At 33.9% G+C, this 18,746-nt stretch overlaps 1 protein-coding gene across 1 annotated transcript; it reads right to left on the reverse strand.

The window, feature by feature from the left end:
- Positions 1 to 17,132: 17,132 nt before the first annotated feature.
- On the reverse strand, positions 17,133 to 17,486 carry LOC111013212 (non-specific lipid-transfer protein 2P). Its single transcript, XM_022287619.1, has one exon. It carries the CDS (start codon positions 17,484 to 17,486, stop codon positions 17,133 to 17,135), a length of 354 nt encoding a protein of 117 aa, XP_022143311.1.
- Between the last annotated feature and the right edge of the window lie 1,260 nt (positions 17,487 to 18,746).

Genomic DNA, 18,746 nt, shown 5'->3' on the forward strand with positions numbered 1-18,746 from the left:
GTTAGTGATTTTCTATGTTTATTTAACTAACTAGTTTTGAAGTAAATTTGATTGAACTACACATAGTCTACATAGCAAAAGCTAAATGATATTAAGAAGTCGACCATGATAATTATAGCAATGGAAAAAAAAAGTATAGAAATATATAATAATGCAATATAAAAGCTATATATACATAATATAGTAGCGTAAATAAAAAGCTATTATAAGTTTAAGATAGCATATAAGAACTATTAATAGTCCTATGATAGCACTAAAACAAAATTGAAGATAACACAAAAAAATGAGCTATCGTAGGTTCAAGATAACACAACAAAAGAGCTATTATATGTTTGAGGTAGCAAAAAACAAAGAGCTATATAAACATATAATAGCGTTAAATTAGAACGCTATTAAATGTTTTCATAGCAACGTAAATATGTAATAATTTTTTTATTTATTATAGCGTTAGTTATAGTCCATGAAAAACGCTATCAAAAGTCATGGAATTTTAATAGCATCGACTGTCACGACCCTCCAAAAACGCTATAAAAAGTCTTTTATAGCGTTTGTTCACGAGCTACCGTATCCACTTTTTCTTGTAGTGCCCTTTGGTTGTTTGTCTTGCTTGAAGATGAACGATTTCAAAAATATATCGATGTAGCCAATTTGACTTTATCTCCTATTATTTAATTGAGGTGATTTTTATGTAAAAAAAAAAAAAAAGTCTATGTATTGAATTATAATGGTTATGGATTAAGTTAACTTAGTAACTATTTCGTTTTTTATATGATTTTTTATTAATAATTTTTGAAAAACATAGTTTTTTGGTAATTCACTCAATTTTTTAATATTTTGAAAAACAAAATTCAAAATACATTTTAAAAACCCAAAAAACTAATTTTTAGAAACATATTGATTTTTTTCCTTCAAAATTTCACTTCTTTTTCCCCTCCTCACTTATGTTTCTTTTTCCCCTCTTCACTCTCTCCAAAAAAAAATCTCTCTCTTGCAGATGTAGACCCAAGGAGGGCCAGACAAATTTAATAAAATAATTATCTTTCTTTTGTCAATATAACATTTCGATCCATTTTAGTTTTTAAATTTAAAAAACCATACGTTCGTCGTGGAACTTTTAAAATGTCCATATAGTCGTCTCTATAAATTAAAAAAAAAAAAAAATTTTGGTATTACTATTATTCTACAACTTTAAATCTACCCACCCAATATCTCCTTTTGCTAACTCATGCAGCTCCAATCTCCATGCCATCACATTAATCGACAAGTTTATTTATTTATTTATTTTTTTTATTTTTAACCGAACTAGTCAGATCTGTGTTTCAATTTATAGCCATTTCAAAATCAAACTTATTAGGAAAAAAAATCAAATAATCAAACTCAAATATTAATTTTATTATCAGGTCATGTACATTTATTATGAGCAAATTTTTACATTCATCAACAATGAAGGTAGAATTGAAAGACGTTCAAATATAACCAATTAAATTAAAACTATTTAAACAATAATGACTAAATTAAAAGGAAAAACATGTACATATAAACGTTAAGAATTAAAACATAAATTTAGTCAAATATCTTCAAAAGATTAAGTGAGAAAATTATATATTTAGTGTTTTTTTTAAGAAATCTATTTAACGTTTTTATATATAAAGAAACTTTGAAACATAGAGAAAGAAAACATGGGATCTGAGATAGATTTTTGAATAGATTAAGTTCGTAGAATTCAGATACAACTTTATTCTTATAGGAGAGCGAAACATGAAATATAGATTCTAGGCCGTCAATCTAAGTAAATTCAATCGGTTAAGACACCTATCTCTGCTCCACCCCATACGTTGTACTGAAAAAAAAGCATATGTTCTATGCGCAGCTAGCCACGGTGGGTATGGTAGCCTTGCATTGTCGAGCAATTGCCCTAGCACCGGAGGAATTGATATAATCTTTCAACGATGGATCGTTGAGGTACTTACAATAGCATGGTTCGTGCTCCTTCAGCTTTGCGCAACAATTCCGTGACGGCGGTTGTGAGAATAAGAAAGCAGACGCACATGGCCCAGTGAGCTCCGCAGGGTCGCAAGTCACGGCAGCTGCCAAATGAGTTCTGATGATGAGAACAGCCATCGCGAAAAGAAAAACACTTGTTGTAGAACTTTTCTTCATTATTTTTGTAACTTGGGAGGATAATTTGTTATGTGGAAGGGAAAAGAAAGTAAAGAGGAATGTGTGTTTGCTGATGCTTTCAACCAAGCTATTTATAATATAAGGACGGTTCGTTTCGTGGGAGTCTAAGATTTATGTTGGACGGACATCTCGATTTCGATGTTTGTTTTACGGGAACGTAGGATATTCAGTAAACTTGAGATGTCCGAGTATCCTAAGATGCCATATGGAGAAATCTTACCAGTTTTAGATGTCCTTTTGAAACAATGAGTTTCCAAGATTCCACTAACAGCCTCCCATCTTTACATTTTTGCCCAACATTTTTTTCCATATATATTTCTTTCCTCAAAAAAATTCTTTATTTTTTATTTTTAAATTTATAATTTAAATAAATTAATTTACTCACCATCGTCTAATAAACAATTTTATACAATTAAGTATATTTATGTACATGTAAAATAAACTGCAATTAAATTATATAATATCTACATTTATTTTTAATATTTTAAATGAATTATATTATTAATAATATTTATTATCATAAATATATAATTTTAAAGCAACAATTTTTTTTATAAACGACATAACTATGATATTTTTTCTCTTTAAAATAAATATAATATGATGGTATGATAAATAAATTTCACTCAAGATAACATCAATTATATGATTGTCTTTTTTGAAAAAAAATATTAAAATCTATTCTACAAAATAACATATAAAAAAGTAAAATATTAAATTAATTATAATAAATAGATTTATAAATTATATGAATATTCGTAAGTGTGTTTTTGGAACATTCTACGTTAATAAATTTTTTTAAAACAAACGTGGTTATTCAAATATCTCCAATATTTTTATAAATAATGATATTGGGCATCTACATTTCGAAAAAACACACGGTCCCTAAATATGTTTATAGATAAATAGAAAAAATTACAAGTAATTTAACATATACTTTCCTCTGATTCAAAAGTCATGCGAGCAGAATAGTAGGCGCAAAAATTACCTGTGCCATGAGCACCAAAGTTTTAGACTTAAAATTTAATAATTAGAAGAGATAAATGGGACAACGTGTGCACAAAATTTACCACCCTTTCTATTCCTTTTCCCACTTTTCATTTTTCAATGCCCTCTTGCTTGTTTGACTTTAGGAGCATTTAATTCGAGTTAATTTTCATTTATTAATATTTCGACTATGGCCTTTACGACTCAAAAAATGTCGACTATGCTATTTAAAGAATTAATTAAATATTTTTTATTTTACCAACAAAATATTAATTATAGTAATAGAGATTATTGTCCTTATCTATGTACATGGATCACTTCATTATCTAACCAACAATATGAGACTTTATTTGCATTTCTTGGACTTCAGGATAAGTGCAATCATTTTTAAGTTGCTTAGAGCGGGGTAAAACTATAGTCTGATCAGGATATTAACTAAGATACTTTTGTTATATGCCTTATACTCAATTGAAAAAATCATAATATATATTGTGTGGGCTCTATTAAAAGATGCCATGAAGTTTCTTTTAAGGCTAAAAATATCAAGACTCCCAATCTTTTAGTAAATTTTTAATTTGGTCTTCGGTCCTTTAAAAAGTTTACCCCTAATTTATTAAAAATAATCAAATATAAAAAATGAAGGTTAAAATATTACTTTGGTCACTGCCATTTAATTTATTTCAGTTCATATATTCTGAAAATATTTATTTTGGTTTCTACACATTTAAATTTTTGTTTATTTTTGTCTCTGTGCTGTGAAAATGTTTATTTCGGTTCCGGGGTAGATTTATGCAGCTACTTAAATCTGCTTTTTTTTCCTCATCTTCATCCTTCGGACTCTCATATTCCTTTTCTCATTTTTTTTCAATTTATTTATTTATTTTTACGTACAGATCTAAGCCCTAGTAATTTCTTTCCAATTCAAAGGAGATTTAAGGTATGATCTTCTACATAAAATAGCTCTTTTATCCTGTACTCCAATAATAACAATAATAATAATTATTATTATTTTAAAAAATAGCTCTTCTATCTTAAATTGAATTACTTTTAGATTCATGCATATTGTTGATGCTAATTTATGAGTGAGGTCCATACGTAGGTGTTGTTAAGGATCCCACATTGATAAAAGAAGAGACTTAACAATGATTTATAATAGACATGAGCTACTCCTCTAATTGCCAATTAGTTTTGAGATGGAACCCATGAATATTAATATGGTATCAGAGCGGGAGGTCCTATGTTCGAACCCATAGTATAATTTCCACTTGTTGGGTCTTGATTAATACCATATAAAGGAAATCAAATAATACCAAATAACTTAAGCTTTTGAAACTATTCTTAACATGGTATCAGAGCCACGACTTGGAAAGGGGGAAAATCAATTGTGGAAATCACAAACTCTTCCACTGATAAGAAGTCTGGGGATTGAGCACCATTTGAAATCTGAAAATATTTATGAAGAGTTCACCATCGACAAAGAGACAAATCCACAGTTCACTCAATGGACGAACAATGATGGACTTCTTGTCTCTTGGCTTCTTGGCACAATATCTGAAGATATCCTTGCAATGATAGAAAGTACTGAAACAGCGCAACAAGTTTGGTCATCCTTGGAAGAGCAATTGCTCACCATGAGCAAAGAAAATGAAATTCACCTAAATGAAACTTTACTCACCTTGAAAAAGGGCAGCCTCACCGTGGATGAATACCTAAAGAAGATCAAGAGCATATGCGAGAAGAAACCAGTAGACGATCTTACAAAGGTGTTCCACATTGCTAGAGGACTTGGGAGCAATTATCAAGGATTCAAAACAGCCATGTTATCCAAAGCTCCATACCCCACCTACAATGAGTTTGTTCTACTCTCAAAGGACATGAAGTAATGTTAAAATCTGCACTAGAAGAGGAAAGACTCACACAACCAAACCATGAACAAGCATTCTACTCTCAAAGAGGTAGATTTAGAGGTAAAGGAAGATATTTTTCTTCGAGAGGAAGGGGTTTTCCTCAAGGTAGATCATCAACATCACCCAATTTCATAAACATCCCTACTACAGTGGACACCATCCCTTCTGCTAGAGTTACTGATTTCAAGAGGCAGAACACTAAAATCAACCAAGATCAAGGTATGCCCAACTCTATTGTTCACAAAATTGAAAAACTAATATGTCAAATTTGTGGCAAAGGGAATCATACTGCATTGGATTGTTGGAACCGCTTTGATCACTCATATCAATCGGAAGAAATACCTAAGGCCCTTGCTGCTATAAATCTCAATGAAGGCGTTGATCCATTGATATATGCTGATTCCGGAGCCACTTCCCTCATGGTAAATGATCCAGGTAAGATCTCTCATCTACAACCTTATAAAGGACTAGATAAAATATACGTGGGTAATGGAAATCAGCTTGAAATTTCTCATATTGGACAAAGAAAGATAACTTCAGAAAACCATGAACTATCTCTTAAAAATGTTTTGGTAGTGCCTGAAATTAAAAAGAATTTATTGTCAATCAGCAAACTAACACATGATAATGATTGCTCTATCACTTTTTTTGCTGATTGGTTTGTTGTGATGAATCAACAGGGACAAATACTTGCTAGAGGCACGAGGACAGCAGGTTTGTATGCACTTGAGGAACAACATCCAGAGAAGTTTGAAGCTTATGTGGCTGATATAGTTAAAAATAAAGCTTCCCATTCTATTTGCATAAGAGAATGGGACATTTGAATGAAAAATACTTAAAATCATTGTATGCTCAACAACTTGTTGATATTTCTAGTTGGACTAAAGTAGACACTGTTTGCATTGCATGTCAAATAAGTAAGAGCTGTAAGTTGAGTTTTCAATCAAATATGAATTTATGCAAAGCTCCATTAGATAAAGTGCATTGTGACCTATGGGCCCCGCCCCTATAGCCTCCTTTCAGAATTATAAATATTTTGTTAGCTTTGTGGATGATTATTCTAGATTCACATGGATTTATCCCTTGAAAAGAAAATCTGAGTTTATATCTTGTTTTAAGAAGTTCAAACTAATGATTGAAAATCAAGTGGATAGGAAAATAAAGATCTTTCAAAGCGATGGTGGAGGAGAATTTACTTCATTTGAACTCAAAAGTCTTCTAGAACAAAGTGGAATAGTACAACAACTCTCTTGTCCTCATACTCCCCAACAGAATAGAATGGTGGAGAGGAAGCATCGGCATGTAGTCGAAACAGGTTTGGCTCTTCTATTTCAATCAAATGTACCTTTGAAGTATTGGGTGGATAGCTTTCTCACTGCCACTTTTCTTATTAATCGAATGCCAAGCCAATCTCTTGATAATGAAACACCTTTTCAACGACTCTTCAAGAGGCCACCCAAATACGATGGGATTAAGATATTTGGATGTCGATGCTTCCCCTACCTAAGGAACTATAGTAAAAATAAATTCTCTAAAAGAACTTATCCATGTGTATTTATAGGATATAGCCCAATTCATAAAGGATATAGATGTTTAGATACTAGCAATAATAGAGTTTATATTTCTAGACATGTTATCTTTGATGAATCTTGCTTCCCTTACATCAATAACACATCACACACAAATCACACCAACTCCTTGGAAGTCACTGATTTTGTAGGACTAGAAGAGTGGAAGAATCCCACAAAAATAGTAGAAGACACCACGAAGACAGCAAGCTTCACAATTCATCCTAATGCAGAGATTAATAAAGTCACAACGGCACCTTTGAGAAGAAATTTTATGTATGAAAACGAGGAGTTTCTGGAGGAAGGACGAAACAATACCCCAAATGTTGATCAAGACCAACACGATTTTGAATTGGGGACTAATAATGACTCAATACAACATTCTCTGGGTGAAAACCTACAACCAACTCAAGTTGAGGAAAGAAGTCAAGTTACTGATAGTCACTCCAACATGTTCCAGCAACCTCAAATTGAGGACAGACACCTCAATGGTCTGAATGAAATTACAACAATTGACTTGCACCAAGAACAAGCAGATATTGAAATCTCAACTGAATCGCCAATTGTCATGGAAAATATACAAAGAAGTGAATGCAGGAATCCACAACAGTCCAAGTCACAGGGAGATTATGAAAATTCTATGCCTCTTAACTTTAATGAACTACCTGATATTAGCAATGAGTTGTCTATTGAATTAAATATTTCTTCTGCAGGGAATATCCGAGACAACAACGAATGTAGAAACCTTACAGAAACTCAGTCATCACATCCTATGGTTACAAGACAAAAACTCAATAAGGACCCCTCCATTGACCCAATCTTGCATCAAGATGTTCAACAACTAAAGACTACCCATCGAAAAGTAACCTACCTAACACTTAACCCAGCTGTAGAACCAAAGGGGTACAAGACTGCACTACAAATTCCACATTGGAAGGCAGCCATGGAGGAAGAAATGACAGCACTCCATCAAAACAACACTTGGTCCCTTGTTCCAAGACTGGAACACGTCAATATTATAGGGTCAAGATGGATTTTCAAGACAAAATTAAAGGAGGATGGAACTATTGAACGTTATAAGGCACGACTAGTTGCTCAAGGATACACACAAGTTGAAGGTCTGGACTATGAAGAAACATTTAGCCCTGTCGTCAAGCTCACAACTATCCGAATAGTCATTGCAGTAGCCTTAAGCTTGGATTGGTCCTTAAGACAATTAGACGTAAAAAATGCATTCTTGCATGGAATTCTGAAGGAAACTATCTACATGGCTCAGCCACCAGGATTTGAACACCCACAACTACCAAATTATGTGTGCAAGCTCCACAAGTCGCTTTATGGCCTCAAACAAGCTCCGAGAGCTTGGTTTGAAAGACTATCCCAATATCTCTTACACATTGGGTTCATATGCTCTCGATCGGATCCTTCACTCTTTATTTATAAGAATCATTCCATCACCTTAATTATGTTAATCTATGTTGATGATATATTACTTACTGGAAATGACACTAATTCGATCAATGATCTTATTGTCAGGCTAGGTACGGAGTTTGCCATCAAGGATCTTGGACCCCTCAATTACTTCTTGGGTCTGGAAGTACAACAAACAGCCGGTGGACTCTTTTTGTCCCAAAGCAAATATGCAAGAGAGATCTTAGCTAAGAACAACATGCTCAACATATCTCACTTCAACACTCCAATGACTGTCTCTACATCTCAATTCCCCAATGACCAAGAGCCTGTAGATGCAACAACATATAGGAGAATTGTGGGGTCATTACAATATTTGACTTTAACTAGACCAGACATCACCCAGGCTGTCAATAAAGTGTGTCAGCAACTACAAAATCCAACAATGCAACACATGAGAGCAGTGAAGCGTATCCTTCGATATATAAAAGGGACCATTGAATGTGGTATGCATTTTCATACGGGAAGCTTATTTAACCTCTATGGTTTTTGTGATTCAGATTGGGGAGGATGCCCAAATACTCGAAGAAACACAACAGGATTTTGCATCTTCCTTGGAGCAAACTGCATATCTTGGACTTCCAAAAAGCAGCCCACAGTAGCAAGGTCAAGTTCAGAGGCCGAATATAGAGCAATGACATGTACAACTGCTGAAATCACTTGGATCTCCTTCATCCTTAGAGACATTGGCATCCAACTAAAACAACCTCCTCAGATATTTTGTGACAATTTGAGTGCTCTTTACATGTCCATCAACCCTATATTCCATTCTCGCACCAAACATATAGAAATGGACTATCACTTTGTCAGAGAAAAAGTGGCAATCGGATCCCCATTTATATGGATTCATTTATATTAATTTAGTATCAGAGCCCACAAGTTCAAACTAGCATTCGGTCCAAAATGGGATCCGATCCAAGATTGGTGAACCCAAAAGAGGCACCATCTTGAGGGGGCATGTTAAGGATCCCACATTGATAAAAGAAGGGACTTAACAATGATTTATAATAGACATGGACTACTCCTCTGATTGCCAATTGGTTTTGAGATGGAACCCCATGAATATTAATAGGTGTCACTCAGGTGTCACGTATGGCTTTGTCTCCGAAACATAATGTCTACACACGCAAAAATTTCACTGGTGTGGTACTCTGTCAACTGCATTTTGAGCAGAAATAGTAAGGAAGTAGAAATCTCGAGGGTGAGAAACTACTTGAGAGTGTATGTCGAATACTCACAAAGAGTTGTGTAGGAAAATGCAACTTATATTTATTAGGGTTTCCTCTTCCCTTTTATAAGGAGGGAGAGCCAGAGAGAAAATTGTTCTAAGACAGAGGTTCCTCCCTTATCTTGGGTGTCCACCAGGGAGTAATATACCATGCCAAGGTTCTAGGAGGACAACCGACGTTTTTTGATACTTACCATACATCAGACAGGGGTGTGGCAGCATCTTGAGTTGTCCTCTAAGGCGTATAGCAATTTGGGTACAGAGTGTTAGCACCCTACCTCCTAGCTGTCCTTTATACGGGACGTTTAGGAGCACTCGACCCTGTTGTTGGTGCGCTTGATTGCTTTTCATTGCGTATATGATAAACTATTAGATTATTTATAGTACGTTCCAATGACTATTATATAATATATTTTTCATCTTAATCTTATAATATACAATATGATAAACCCCTCTAAAGGATTGTATAATATATATATTTTTCATTGTTCACTACAAGAAAAATAAGTTTCAAAGACACATAAAAAATGTCGCTGAAAACCCAATTTTGTCGCTAAAAGTTTCAACGACGAGACCTTGTTCGTCGCTAAAGATGTCGTAGATAACTCGTCGTTTAAAGTTTCAGCGACAATATATTGTGTGGCTAAAACTAATTTCAGCGACACCAAGGATCGGTGTCGCTGAAATTAGTTTTAGTGTCACGATATATTGTCGCTGAGACACATTTTCAGCAACATCTTCCTCTGTCGCTGAAAATATGTTTCAGCGACATCATTAAATGTCGCTATATAAAATTTTCAGCGACAAAATTGATTGTCATTGAAAACCAGTTCCAGAATAGGCAATATCCTGTTTTTTTTTTCAAATTTCTCCAAATGTGTAACATCCTATTATAACAAAAAAAGCAGTTTCTAGCTATAAATAATAATTTGTCTTAGATATTAACCCTAGTAGGTTATATAATTTATACTTTTTTTTATCAAACTTATAGTATGATAATAATATATCTCCAATGTGTTATACATACCCGATCTATACTCAATAAGATACTCAACGTATACTGCATATACATAATTTAATTAAAAGAAACATATGACCAACATATACGCCATATACTTAAAAATATACCCAACATATACTCGCTCTTTACTATAAAACCTATGGCCGCCATAGATTTGAGCTACTAGGTGCTGCTGCCGTAGATCTAGGCTACTGGGTGCTGCTATCAGGGTTCGAAAGTAGCTGCCCCAGCCCCCCTCCCCCCCTTTTTTTCCCCACGACACCCAAGCAACGGAAATCTACTGCTCATGGAGATCGAAGGTCGTATAGATCTGTGCCACCGCTCGTTGAATATTTTACCGAATTTAGTTCGCACGTTGCTTGTCGTTCGTCGCTGGTCGTCGTAGTCTGTGGAGAAGAAGCACTACAAGAAATCTGAGATTCGGCGACCAAATCTTCTGCGACCAAATCAAATTTAGTTGCCGAAAGTATTTTTCGGCGACCAAACCAACTTTCGTCGTCGAAGGTCTAGCTTTCGGCAAAGAAATCTTATGTGGTCACTGAAAGTAACAGCTTTTGGCGACTACGCATAATTTCGTCGCCGATAGTAGGACCTTCGGCGACAATTTTATAAAATCGTTGCCGACTGTGGAACTTTCAGTGACGAACAAACACTTTTGTCGCCGAAAGCACGTTCCAGAACCTTGACGAAGGTTCTGGATTGACATTCGGCGACGAAACGTACATTTTGTCTCCGAAAGTCAAGGTTTCGACGACCAAATCTTCATTTGGTCGACGAAAGTCAGGGTTTCGGCCACGAAATCTTCATTTGTTCGCTGAAACCAATCAGGGTTTCGGCTACCAAATCCATTTCGTCGCTGAAAGTAATTTATTTCATGTTTTTGGCGGGCCTTTTCGGTGACGAAACATGGATTTTGTCGCCAAAAGGTATATTTGAATTACCTTTCGACCACCAAATTAGGACCTTCGGCGACTACTTTAAAATCGTCGCCGAAGGGTGCCCTAAAAATCCCTCTTCTTCCCCATTTCTCCATTTCTCTTCTCTTTCTCTCATCTCTTTCGCGCCGCCCCCCCTCCCCCGATTTTCAAATCTACGTTCGCCACCGCCGCTCGACCTCCAACCGTCCGCCGCCTTGACTCCGCGCCGTCTACCTCTGATTCCGTCGCGCCACCCCCGCCTGCCGCCTCCGATACCTCCTTCGTATTCGGTTCTACCGCCCTCTACCGCTGCACCGCTGTCCGCCGCTCCCAGCTGCTGCCCACCCATCGTTGCACACCCGTCGCCGCCGCCGCCTCGGCCTTTTAAGGTTTTTTTTTTCACTTTATTTATGTTAATTTGTTATATTAGATTATATTTATTTAGATTATTTTATTTTTAAAATATTATATTTATGTATATTATTTTGCTTTTTTAATCTTGAACACAAGCTTGAGTTATTTGAGAAAATTTTGAATTATATTTGGATTATTGTGAATGCGATGTGAGAAATTGTGAATTATATTTGGGATATTGTGAATGCTATGGAGAAATTGTGAAGTTGATGTTTAGTAATCTTAAACAAATGCTTAAGTTATATTTTGTATAGTAGTTGATGTTTTATATGAGTTATTGGAGAAAATATAAAAGTTATTTGTTTGATTTTGACATACTTTTTTTGGTTGTGAGTGTTGAAGTCTTGTTTGTTTGATTTAATTTATTGGGTTTGTAAGTATGATTGTTTTATTTATACTTAAATTAGTCGATGTTTGTGCGCATGATTGTTTCATTTATATTTATTCTTTGTGATTTTATTTTGTTAGTTTTGAATTTATAATGAATTATGAATGATTATTATGTTGATTGTGACCGATGTTGGTCTAGATTTTTAGACGACCTCTCTAAGTATATTTTAGTTCTTTTTTTAGTGGCTAGATCTTAGGAATATATCTAAGGCCTCGTAATACTTTCCAACTCTTCTACTTTTAACTACAACACTCATAATCGACAATATAGTGTTGTTGGAATTCAATAACCGTAAATGTGGCTATCCTGCAGTTATGGTAGCCATTTAGAACATATGTCATGTATAGTTTAGCTACGCTTATGTATAATGTGGTTTTGGATGATTTTGTTGAGTCTGTGAAATGAATTGGTGATTGTGGATGTTTTACATAATAAAAGTAAGTTTTTAGAATTTGAAGTTTGAAGATTAGTTTTTCTTAATTTTGTGGGGTTTTATACGTACCTTTCCTTTAGTTTGTATAATTTAGATTGAAGTTAATGAGTGTTATATGGACATGAGAGAGTTGTGTGTGTGTTTTGATAGTGAGACTAAGTTTTGTGCATTTTAAGTTTGTTTGGGAGAGTTTTTATTGGCTTTAAATATATGAGAGTGTTGGAGGGGGGGCGTTATTAAGTGTTTTTGGATAACGTTGTTGAATTTTAAGTGAATTGTGATAGAGTTTATGTGAATGTTTTTTAGACTCGGTGAGAGTAAGTTTTGTAAATTTGAAAATTGTTTTCATGAGTTTTTGTTAACTTTTAATGCTTGCTTTGAGTTCATGCATATGCAAAGCTTGAATAACATTTTTAGTTCATGGCATGTGCAAAGTTTGAATGTTTTGTTTGATGTGGAATGAGTTAAAATTGGAAGTTTGTTTGAATGGAAGTAGTGAGTTTGTTTGAATGGAAGTGGTGAGTTTGTTTGAAGTGGTGAGTTTGTTTGAAGTGTTAAGTTATTAAGTGTTTTTGGATAACGTTGTTGAATTTTAAGTGTATTGTGATAGGGTTTGTGTGCATGTTTTTTAGACTTAGTGAGAGTAAGTTTTGTGAATTTGAAAGTTGTTTTTAATGAGTTAACTTTTAATGCTTACTTGAGTTCATGCATATGAAGTGAGAATAACATTTTTAGTTCATGGCATGTGCAATTAGTTTGTTATGTGGAATGAGTTAGAATTGGAAGTTTGTTTGAATAGAAGTGGTGAGTTAACTTGTGGAAGTATTTGTTAACATAAGTTTATTTGTTATTTATTTTTTCAGGTTCGTTCGATTTCTATATCGAAAGCTTCTGAAAAGTTGATTATCTCTCCTGAAGAATTTGATGATATGAGACATTTTCATATGTTTAGGTTTTTTATTTGAGACTTCTTATAATTTGTTTAATATTTGTTTGTATGAACTTCTTGTATTTTTTGTAAAATTAAATTTTATTTAATATTATAAGTTTTATATTAAATTCAATGTATGACAAGATTTATTGTTGCAAAAAAAAATAAATAAATAACCCTTTGGAGACGAAAAAGGATTTGGTCGCCGAACCAAATCTATTTCTTCGGCGACGAAAAATATAAATCGTCGCCGAAACTCTCTGGCGACCGGGCAACGGCGACGATTTAGGCGACGACTTTGTTTCGTCGCCCAAGACCTTGGGGGACGAAATTTGACCTTTTAGCGACGAAAATTGTCGTCGCCGAAACTCCAAATTCTTGTAGTGAAGGTCTGGAATCGAGCGCTGTCGGGCCATCGGAAATCTACCGCGACACCGTCGGATTTGCTTACGTTGGAGTTCGTGGCCGCTGCTGGGTTTTGCCTTAATTTAATCTGTCCTTAGTAGCTTGCCTACTTATTTTCTCACGATCTTCCAAGATCCAACGAGAGTTACCAAGGCTCTTGAGCAGCTGATGCAGAATTTTTTATGGGAAGGTTCAAGAGGAAAAGGTCAATCTCATTTGATTTACATAGTCACGTTCCCAAAAACCTCTGGTGGTACTGGTATTGGTAGCATCTGGCTCACAAATTCGGCTCTTCTATCCAAATGGTTGTGGAGATTTCTTATCCAAAGGCTAAATATTCTGCCCATACTGCTGATCTTATACCTTCTGTTTGCAGATTCGAGGGTTCCAAACCACCTTGGTTCCATATTACCAAGCAAAAGGATAACTTCCTTTATTATACTAAATGTAGGCCGGGAATGGTAATCACATCATTTGCTGGCATCACAAATGGACCGAATCTGAACCTCTTTGTGTGCTTCATCCCCGCCTCTATGCTCTATCATTGTCCAAGCATATGACTATCGGGACTCATTTGTTGGGTTTGGTGCCCTTAGCTCGTTTATTTGTAATTAATGAACACATTATTTATTTAATAAAAGAGTTATTTTATTATTTCTTTGCATTATTCGTATTCCAATAAACTAAGATCCAAAGTTATTTAATGTAACTGGAACAATATATAACTGATATACGGTATATATATATTTAATATATAGTGTATATATTTGATATACAGTATATAATAAATATACGATATATAAGTAGATAATATTTCAGTAATAACCTAAAATATCTATAGTACATGGATAGGGTTGAGTACCTTATGTTGGTAACACTATGAATATGGCCCACTTTGTAAGAGTTACAAACGACTTATCCAGATCGTTCATTAGGAGACATGCGAGTGGAGATGTATCATATGCAATGAGTTTGTATAAGACCGGACCGCAAAATAATTAATCTTTAATTATAAGACCATAAACTAACTAGATTAATATTGCATAAGATGACCAGGTAACTCGATTTTAATCCTGAGTGAGTTATGAACTCCTGCCTACAAGGGATCGTCCTTTGATATGAGTGAGAGTGGCCCGAGTTGCCGACTCAATAATCCTACCATTTTGAGGACAAGACCTAGTGGGGAGTTGGGAACATAACTACGCAAGATGAAATTTACTCCTTCCCGATTTAGGATATGTAGATGAGTGTTCGCTTAATTGCTGACTCCAAGACTTGAACAAGGGGCCCCACCCTCTCACTGGCCCGAGAGAGACTTCTGTTTAATGGTCATACCATAAACATGTTGTTAATTAGAGGAGCAGTGGTACTTAAGGTTCAAGATGTAACTTAGGGGTAAAACGGTAATTTGACCCAACTGAAGTTACGAACACTCGTGAAGGATTGACTTGCCGTCAATGGTCAATTTTCATGGACACAAAATATTTTGCAGTGAGAAGAGTGCAGCTGCGGGTCTTTAGTGGAGGTAATCCGCAGTTAACGAATGTTGGTTAATAAGTTTAATTAATTAATATCGTATCGTTAGAGGTTCTAATCTGTAGGCTCATTAGGTCCCCTTACTAACTCAGCTAAAACGAAGATCAAGAATTATAAAATAATTTGAAATGTTCAAATTATATAAGAGAATTTGTATATCATGATATATAAATATATATTAATTTAGATAAACATTCAAAATTAATACTATATATAATAAAAGAAATATTTGAATAAGATTCAAATAATTAATATGAATTGAATTCATATTAAAACTATAGATTATAAAGAGATGTTTTTTAATAATATATAATATTTAATTAAAAGTTAAATAATTAATAATTAATTATTTATTTTATTAATATTTCGATTTAATTAATCAATTAATAATTAGATTGTAATTAATAATTAAATTTAATTAATTTGTTATTAATTAAAAAAAGGGGGAAAAACTAACTCCCTCCATAATTGCAATAGAGGGGTGAAATGGGCTAACTCCTCACGTTGGACTTTATTAAAAATACGTACAGAAGAGTTCTGCAAAAGAAGTTGGTGGTGGTCTCATTGGATTTTCACAAAAGGAGGGTTCTTCGAAGGTAGACCATTCTCTTTCTTAGTTTTATTTTATGTGTTCCAAATCTAAAAAGAAAATTCCAAGAACACGTGTTACCGTACCGTTATCTCGGGATTCACATCCCATCATCATCTTCTTCGTAGAATCTACACCCTTGTAGACCCCTGCTACAAAGAGAAATAGATTATTGGTGTAATGCTATTGGTTCTCAACTTTGGAACATTTGGTTGGAGAAAAATAGTCTGGATGCACACAAAAGTTTATCCAACCCTATGGGAAGATATCAACATTATGGCCCCAGCATGGTTTATCTAAATCTTTCCTCTTTTGTAATCATGATATTGTCTCAATTTCCTTCTATTGGAGTGTTTTCTTTTGACCCTCCTCTTTTTGTACGCTTCTCTCACTCACAAACTTATTAATGAAAGGTACATTTTCTTCCAAATATATATATGGTATATTGCACATAAATTTTCATTGTGATGGTAGACTTTAAGGTAATTAATATTATAGGTTTTGTTGGTGATATATAAAGTATATCAATGATATACTTTATTTTAATTAGCTACAACGGATATACCTAATATGAAGGATAGCATTAAATATCTCAATGATATATTTCATAATAGGTATATGTATATCATCAATAAATCTTCTTCGAGTTGAAGGTTTCGGTTTAATATTGGAAGTTTCTTATTGATATATAAAATATATCAATGATATATTTGATTTTACATATATATATCATTGATCATCGATTATCAGTCTCACTAAATGTAATATATTAGTGATATATTTCATTTTAGGAATTTCAGTAATATAATTTACCTATCTAATTAATATGAAGTATATGACGGATATATTCAATATTAAGTATATATGAAGAAATCGTCCATCTTTAAGGGTATAATCAACGTTTCTATTTCTTTTTTGGTTTCGTTGGTGCCTCCATTATTTGCTATGTTTATAAGTCTTAAAAGTGGTTGCTACAACTAAACGTAACTTATAATTTTTGTTTTTTTGCTATATTTTCAAGCTGCCCTAAAGAAAATGTGATCTCATTTTCCCTTTATTATAGTTAGATATTTTGGTAATACATTAAGCCAACGGATACAACTTTATTCTTATACAAGATCCCAAGGCAGCCAACCCAAGCTAGCATGGCTCTTCTAAGCCGCACAAGTGGGGATGATAATGTTGCAGGCTCTAGCAATTCTTCTACCACTGTCAGAAAATATGTAAGGTTTCAACGATGGATCCTTGATGTACTGACAATAGCATGGTTTCTGCTCCTTCAGCTTTCCGCAGCAACCATACGACGGCGGCAGATTGAATAGGTATGCGAACCCACACGGCGCAATGAGCTCCGAAGGGTTGCAGTAACTCACGCCATCCTCCAGCCCGGGAAGCTCAATAGGGTTGCAATGCACAGCACCAGCCCGATGACCTCCAATGAGAAGCGCCACTGTCGCTGCTACCGCCACCACCCAAAGGAAGCCACCTGTGATCGGAAGTTTGTTCATTCTTTTTGATATGTTGGGAGGATTTGATTTGTTATGTGGAAGGAAAAAGAAAAAGGAAAGAGGAATTGGTGTGTGTTTGCCAATGATTTTCAACCAAAGTATTTATAATCGTATGTGATTACCGGTAAGGTAGGTAAGTATCTTTCTACTCAATGGTAAACACATTTTTTTTTCCTAGTGTTCTAATAAAGTCTCGTTGAGTTGATTAGAGAAGAGGAGGCATGACATGAAAACTATTTTAAATGTTATTAAAATAGTTTTCGTGACAATTATAAACTGTGGTTAGTACGTTTTTGTGGACCACTTGAGAGCACAGTCTTTTGATTCATTTAATAACAGTTATAAACTATCATCAAATGAGTAATTTCTAATTTCTGACATTTTTAAATCGTGGTCGATTGATTTGTGACAGTTTATAATTGTTATTGTAGTTGTATTAATGCCACTTTTTCAATAACGGTCACGTTCTTCTTTTTCTTGATGTCTTAATCTACGACAGTTATATATAGCTATCACGAATTATGTCAATGACAGTTTTTAACCACTCTTCAAGTCTGAATTTGTAGTAGTGAATTATCTACATTAGTATGAAGTTCCTCTTTTTTTTTTTTCATATTATTATGGAAATATGTTGAGAACACTAGCTGTTATGTGTGTGAATTTCTCAGAGACCGAATAAAAAATGATTGATATAATGACAGTATATAGGCAAGGACAATTATATTCTCATTGACATGAGATATTTAACTTTGGGTGAATTCAAAGCAAAATCACGAAGAATTATGTCTAGCGGACCATCATTCTTGATAACTTCTTTTTTAACTTTATCAACGTTTAATTCGATTAATTAATTTTCATTTAATTAATATTTTAACTATGGTAGTTAAGCATTGATTAAATTTTAGTTAGATTTTTCAAAGGCTGTGATTATAGAGTAAGTACAATAATTTTCTAAGTTACTTAATTCTTAAACTATATAAAATAGTAATAAAAAACACAAACATATAGAAAGGAGATTAAGCAAAATATTTGATACTATTTTATTTCCAATTGCATGGTTCATATTTTAATTTAATTGGTTTTTAAATTTTTGTAAACTCCGTTTTTTAATGGTTCATATCCGATTGGAATTTAATAATAGAAGTTGAGATTTGTTTTAGAAGAAATATTGGGAGTAATAAGAATTTCTGTTGTGACTTTTATAAGCCTGCCAGGATTAACAACTTTCGTAATCTTATTGGTTGTATTAAGGTAGGAATT

Source organism: Momordica charantia, assembly GCF_013281855.1.
Source record: "Momordica charantia cultivar OHB3-1 chromosome 8 unlocalized genomic scaffold, Mcharantia_2.0 BLBB01000008.1, whole genome shotgun sequence".
NCBI lineage: Eukaryota > Viridiplantae > Streptophyta > Magnoliopsida > Cucurbitales > Cucurbitaceae > Momordica > Momordica charantia.

What these genes read in the sequence shown, in the direction of transcription:
- LOC111013212 (XM_022287619.1), bottom strand. Translation starts at nt 17,486, where the DNA reads ATGAACAAACTTCCGATCACAGGTGGCTTCCTTTGGGTGGTGGCGGTA.